At 34.9% G+C, this 6,604-nt stretch overlaps 1 protein-coding gene across 1 annotated transcript in view; it reads right to left on the bottom strand.

Annotated features, from left to right (window-relative positions):
• Positions 1–6,604, bottom strand: part of TYR (tyrosinase) — an 82,806-nt gene that overhangs the window by 42,796 nt on the left and 33,406 nt on the right. The window contains exon 3 of the mRNA XM_016153166.2: positions 6,222–6,369. Within this exon, the coding sequence (XP_016008652.2) occupies positions 6,222–6,369 (148 nt within the window). The remainder of the gene's footprint in view (positions 1–6,221; positions 6,370–6,604) is intronic.

The raw sequence follows: 6,604 nt of genomic DNA on the forward strand, positions 1-6,604 counted from the left end.
CATGGCAGACTAATATTCATTAGAATTTTATCACTTTCTCTGCATATGATCTTTGAGGCTTATTTCCTTGTTTTAGATTCCAAACTTCCATTTTTGTTCTTCATTTCATACTTCCAGTTTTTGATGGGTTTTAGTGAGATAGGAGTTCTGATCCTGATTCTTGAATATCCATCATTATCTTATAGGCCTTCTCAATATATATATCATTCATTTTATGTAGCTTTCCAAGAATGTTTCCTGTCACTGTACAGGAATCATAATGTACTGTAGTTGTTTACTTGTCTATAATTCCCACTAGACTATGCTTTTTCAGACCAGTAATCCTATCTCATTATTATGTTTTCTCAGTGCCTAGTATCACTTCTAAATGTCTAGAAACATGCCAAAATCTTAAAACATGCTCGTAGGATTGAATGATTATTACATTTTGATTTTAAAGACTTGCAAAATAATTTCTTCAATTAAAATAGCTTCTCTATAGTTCCTTTTGTAGCTGTGGTAAATTTAACCTACTGAGATTTAAAAAAAATTATTTGATAAAAATTAATTATATATCTACTTATTATATGCTAGACAAAACACTGTAGAAAAACAAATATTAAAGGTATGGGCCCTGTTATTAAGTAGCTCACAGATAAGTGGAAGAGACAAAGCACAAATAAGCAACATAATTAACAAGAAAGATATAAATAATGTGTTCAAAATAAAGAGTAGAGAGAAAAAGTGGCGCGAATTAACAGATGGGAGCAGTGGTGTGCTGGCCATTATTTTAAAGACCAGCTTTCCGAATAAAAGTTCCAATTTATAGCATTTGCCAATTTTATGGTGTAAATAGGCATACTTTAGCTGACTTCAAGCTACAATTTGAGGTCATTGAAGCAAAGTTGGGAAAAGATATACATATTAGATCTACCTAACCAATGTGGGTTGGTTCAAACACACCCTGGATGGGAGAGATGGTTATAGACAGTCATGGTCTGAGTTTATGTCTGGGAGGAGATAAACTAGTTTTGAAAATGTATAGAATAGATAAGTCAAAGAAAACATGTTCCGGGGTTGGAGAACACTATAAACATTGCATAGAGGCAGAAATTAAGATGAAATATTCAGACAAATATACTGAGCACATAGTAGGTGCTCAATAAATATATTTGTGTATAATTGAATGTCAGTGAATAGACCATCTGATAGAAGAAATGAGTCTTTATGAGACTTGAGAGGAAAACTCAGGTGCCACAATATTCTAGTGCAATCCACATGTCTCTATCCTTCTTTATAATGATGCTGCTTTCCTCTCCAGCTCCAGAATCTTCATCAGCTTGGCTGCATAGGCTAAATGAGAAATTACTTTGCCATTTGCCGATAATTTTTTAAGTTATTTTAATAATCATACAGCTATCTAATATTAAAATAGATTTAACAGCGAATTCTAAGAGGGAAGAAATTTTTAATTTTCAAAGGTGGCAAAGTGGCATCTAAAAGCCATCTACCTGCATATGGCTTTATCTCTGTTAAACAAACATGCCTCTAGACATTGAATTCAATTACAGCATTTTCTATAAACATAGGTATAGGTGGGCTAGCTAAAGACCAACTTTTTTCTCTTATCTGGTATACATGTAAAATTGTGTGATTTGGCACTGGTCAAGTAAACTTTGTAACAGGCCAGGAACTAAATGTTTTCCACTTTGTGGGCCATACGGTCTCAGTCCAGTTGCAACTACTCAATTCTAGCGTTGTAGTGTGAAAGCAGCCACAGACAGTATGTAAATGAATGTGGCTGTGTTCCAACAAAATCTTATTTACAAGTAAGGTAGGAGACAGATTTGGCCTATAAGCCATAGATTGTTGATTCCTTGCCTAGAGGGCATCAAGGTGTCTAGGAAATCTAGAATTCTTTAAAGTTAATGGGGCGACACTAAAGATCAACAAATGCTAAACATTCACCAGACAATACAGTATAAAAAAGGATTCAGTAAAAAGAGTTCAATTTATCTTTCTGGTAAGATTTTTTTCTAATCTTTTTCTTCCCTTTTTTATATATGAGTATAGGTGGTTACAATGTTCTACTGCCATGATAATTTTGGAGCTTATACACTTTAAAAAAAAAAAGATTTTTATTAAACATAGCTAACATACAATAGTTATTCAACATTTGTATACCTAAAGAAGTGATCACTATGATAAGTCCAGCAACCATTTGACACCATGCAATGCTATCACAATATTATTGACTATATTCCCTATACTGCGCACTGTATCCTCAAGACTTGTTTTATACCTGGAAATTTAAACCTCTTATTCCTCCTCATTTTTCCACCTCTTTTTTTTTTTTTGATTTTTGAATTACAGTGGACATTGAATATTATTTTGTATTAGTTTCAGGTATACAGAATAGTGGTTGGACATTTATGTAATTTATGAAGTGATCCTCCTGACAGTCTAGTACCCACCTGGCACTATACATAGTTATTACCATATTGTTGACGATATTTCCTATGTTTTACTTTATATCCCTGTGACTATTTTGTAACTACCCATTTGTACTTCTTAATTCCTTCACTTTCCTACTTTGAATTCAAGACTTCTGGCCTTCAGACCTGTGAAAGAATAAATTTCTGTTGCTTCAAGCCACCAGTTTTATGGAAGTTTATATGGCAACCCTGGGAAAATCATATAAATTAATTGATCTCTTTATCATTACGTACTGCCATTCTTTACCTCTGATAACTTTTCTTGCCCTGAAGTCTGCTCTTTCTGAAATTAGCATAGCTACTACTAGTTTCTTTTTAGTGTTTGTATGGTATTTTCTACATCCTTTTACTTTTAATCTATATATGTCTATATTTAAAGTGAATTTCATATAGACACATATACTTGGGTCTTGTTTTTCAAATGATTCAGATAATTTCTCTTTTGTTGGTGTATTTGGACTATTGATGTGTATAGCTGAATTAATATCTACCATATTTGTTACTGTTTTATATGTTTGCCCTTGTTCTTTGGACCTATTTTTTTCTTTTTAATATATATTTTTTGATTTTTCATTTATAGTTGGTATACACTTTATATTAGTTTCAAGTGTACAACATAGTGATTAGACATTTATATAGCTTACAAAATGGTCACTCCGATAAGTCTAGTACCCATCCGACACCATACATAGTTATTACGTTATTGACTATATTCCTTATGCTTTACATTCTCATGACTGTTTTGTAACTACTAATTTGTGCTTATGAATCCCTCACCTTTATCACCCAGTCCTCCAACTCCCCTCCCATCTGGTAACCCTCAAAATATTCTCTGTATCTATGAGTTTGTTTCCGTTGCGTGTGTTTGTTTATTTTGTTCTTTAATTTTCATGTGTAAGTGAAATCATATGGCATTTGTCTTTGTCTGGCCTACTCCCTACAGCGCCCTCTAGGTCCATCCATGTTGTGGTGGATGGCAAGGTTATATTCTTTTATGTGGCTGAGTAATGCTCCATTATATATGTACCACCTCTTCTTTGTCCATTCATTTATTGATGGACACTCAGGTAGCCTCCATATCTTGGCTATGTTCCTTAGAGATAGTGTTTTGGGTTTCTTCAGATAAATACCTAGAAGTGGGATGACTATGTCCTACTTTATCTCTTGTTATAGCCTTTGTTTTAAAGTCTATTTTGTCTGGTATAAGTATTGCTACTCTGCCTTTTTTGTTTGTTTCTAGTTTTCCATTTCTTTACTTTCAGTCTCTGTGTTTTTTGATCTGAAGTAAGTCTCTTATAGGCAGCATATGTAAGGGTTTTTAAAAAATTCATTTAGCCACCATATCCTTTGATTGGAGCATTTAATTCATTTACATTGAAAGTAATTATTGATAGAAATGTAATTATTGATATTTTATTATTCATATTTTTGACCTTTTCTTCCTCTTTTCCTTCCCCTTCTTCTTCCTCTCCCCCACCACCTCGTCTTTCTTTCTCTTTCTCTTCCTCTTCTTCTCCTTCTCTTTTTTCTTCTAGAAGCTCCTCTAACATTTTCTGTAATACTGGTTTGGTGATGATAAATTCTTTTAACTTTTTTTTGTCTAGGAAGTTCTTTATCTCAATTCTAAATGACAGCTTTTCTGGGTAGAGTAATCTTGGTTGTAGACCCTTGCTTTTTATCACTTTGAATATTTCATTCAAATTCCTTCTGGCTGGCCTGCAAAGTTTCTGTTGAGAAATCAGCTGACAGTCTTATGGGAGCTGCCTTCTAGGTAACTAACTGCTTTTCTCATGCTGCTTTTAAAATTCTGTTTGTCTTTTACCTTTGGCATTTTAATTCTGATGCATCTTGGTGCGGGCCTCTTCGAGTTTATCTTGTTAGGGAGCTTTCTGTTCTTCCTGAGTTTGTATGTCTATCTTCTTTGCCAGGTTAGGGAAGTTTTCTGTCATTATTTCTCCAAATAGGTTTTTAATTCCTTGCTCTCTCTTTTTCTTCTGGCACCATTATGATGAAGCTATTGTTATACTAGATGTTGTCCCAGAAGCCCTTTAAACTAGTCTCATTTTTTTTTGGATTTTTTTTTCTTGTTGCTGTTCTGATTGTTTTCCACTACCTTGTTTTCTAACTCACTGAGTCAGTTCTCTGCTTCATCTAATCTACTGTCTCCCCATTTTGGCTGCCTCTTGGTTTGTTTATATGTATTAGGCAGGGCTGCTATGTCTCCTGGTCTTAGTAGAGTGACCTTATTTTATTTTTTTGGTTCAGGCTGCATAGACAGTGTTCATGGTCTCCTTGGACTGGGGGATGGGAAGAGTCCAATCTGGGGACAGACTTAGCAGAGTGGGCAATATTCCATGAGTCCACATGCAGTGGGGTCCACGAAGAGACCCTGGAGGCAGAATGGGATGGGATCAATGATGGGACCTGGGAGACCATATATGACAGGATCAATGATGGGACCCTACACTTTCTTAAAAACTGACTTTTAAAACTGATTTCTGAATAAAAGTTGACTTGGGATATTGCTTAATTCCTATAATATTAGAGTTTCCATGAGGCAACAAAAATTTGTCTAATAATCTTCCATGCTAATATTCACTTTCTTATTTGGTATTATGTTCATGTTCTTAGGAACATGGGTGAGGTGGAGATGGTGATGAGTAAAACTTCTAATTTTCTGTTTCAGTTTCCTTATCTTTGAAACAGGAAAAATAGATCATGTTATATTTTCCAATGAGAATGACACTATTATTTAATGGCAGGTATAAATCTGTGCCCTTCATTAACAGTTGTGAGGAAATTGCCTTAGAGGGGACAAAAAGAGCTCTACATTTATCTGCTACAATCCAATGCTCTTTTCCTCCTCTCTTTTTGAAGAATTTCACAAACAGACAGCTAATCTTCTTCCTTGTACTTTCTCTTCTGCTATCCTATTAACATCTATGATTAAGTCTGAAATCTATATCGTTAAGACACTGCATGTAATGGAAGAAGGTTAATAAGGGAGGAAAAAGCACCTGAAGAATTAAATCTTTAAACAGGATGGTTGTGTCATAGTGCTTCCTGTCTGGAGAAGTCATCATATAATGCTCAGGCAATGGTTGAGATCAAAAACTGTATCTAGTTATATGTAAGGCCTTGAGGTTGAAAAAGAATAAATAACAATATCATGCCAAAGAGAAAAACAATATTGATATGATGTACCATATTAGTGCCCTGCCCAGATGGCCTTAGATCCCTTGCTCCAGCTCTGTGTGCCCACCTCCCTGATTCTACATGCTTTACTCTTAACCACATGGTCTGCAACCTTTGGAAGTCTTGCCCTGGGCACTGGAGCCACGTAGCCTTGTCTTGAATGACTAGTGCCTGGAAGCCGTACGAGTCCTCCCTCAGGGCAACCTGTAGCTGACAGTTGTTTAATATGGGAGTCCAGAAATTCAGTTCCTTTGTCTTAAGGCAGGACAAATTGAGGTGTACTTGGTATTCTATTAAGATCTGGCCGAGTCTAGGACTTCAACTGAAATTGTACTCTTATGTGGTTTCTTCCTCTGATTACCCATTCTCTTAATAGTTTCTCTTTACTAGGACACTTTGATAAAACATTTGCATCCAAATTCTTATTTTAGAGTCTGTTTCTGGGAGAACCTGATCTAAGACAACAGATGACCATAATTCCTTAGCTTTTTCGGTAATAGCTAAAGTCACACTGCATTCAACACCAATAATGTATGAAGAGTGTCTACTAACCTGTCCACAAATGTATGGTGAAGAAGAAAAATGGGATCATTGGCAGATCCCTGTACCTGAGACATTGTTCCATTCATATAGATGTGCAAGGCATTATGCATACTGCTTTGAGAGGCATCTGCTATTCCAGTAAGTGGATGAGCAAATCCTGTTGGTAAAAAAGAAATTGAAAAAAAAAATTAGTTTGCCTTAAAGAGTGAAAATCTAAGTGGTTATCTCATTTGGTTTACAACTACAATTGAAAGCCTAATTCAAAGTAATAAAATCAATAATAAAATTCATTTTGTATTAGGAATCTTTACATTCTGAATATCCAATGAATATTTTATAAGCCTTTGAGGAATTAAATGGTGTTATCTGGGTACAGATTGATTAATCAGATG

Source organism: Rousettus aegyptiacus, unplaced genomic scaffold (assembly GCF_014176215.1).
Source record: "Rousettus aegyptiacus isolate mRouAeg1 unplaced genomic scaffold, mRouAeg1.p scaffold_m13_p_5, whole genome shotgun sequence".
Lineage (NCBI taxonomy): Eukaryota > Metazoa > Chordata > Mammalia > Chiroptera > Pteropodidae > Rousettus > Rousettus aegyptiacus.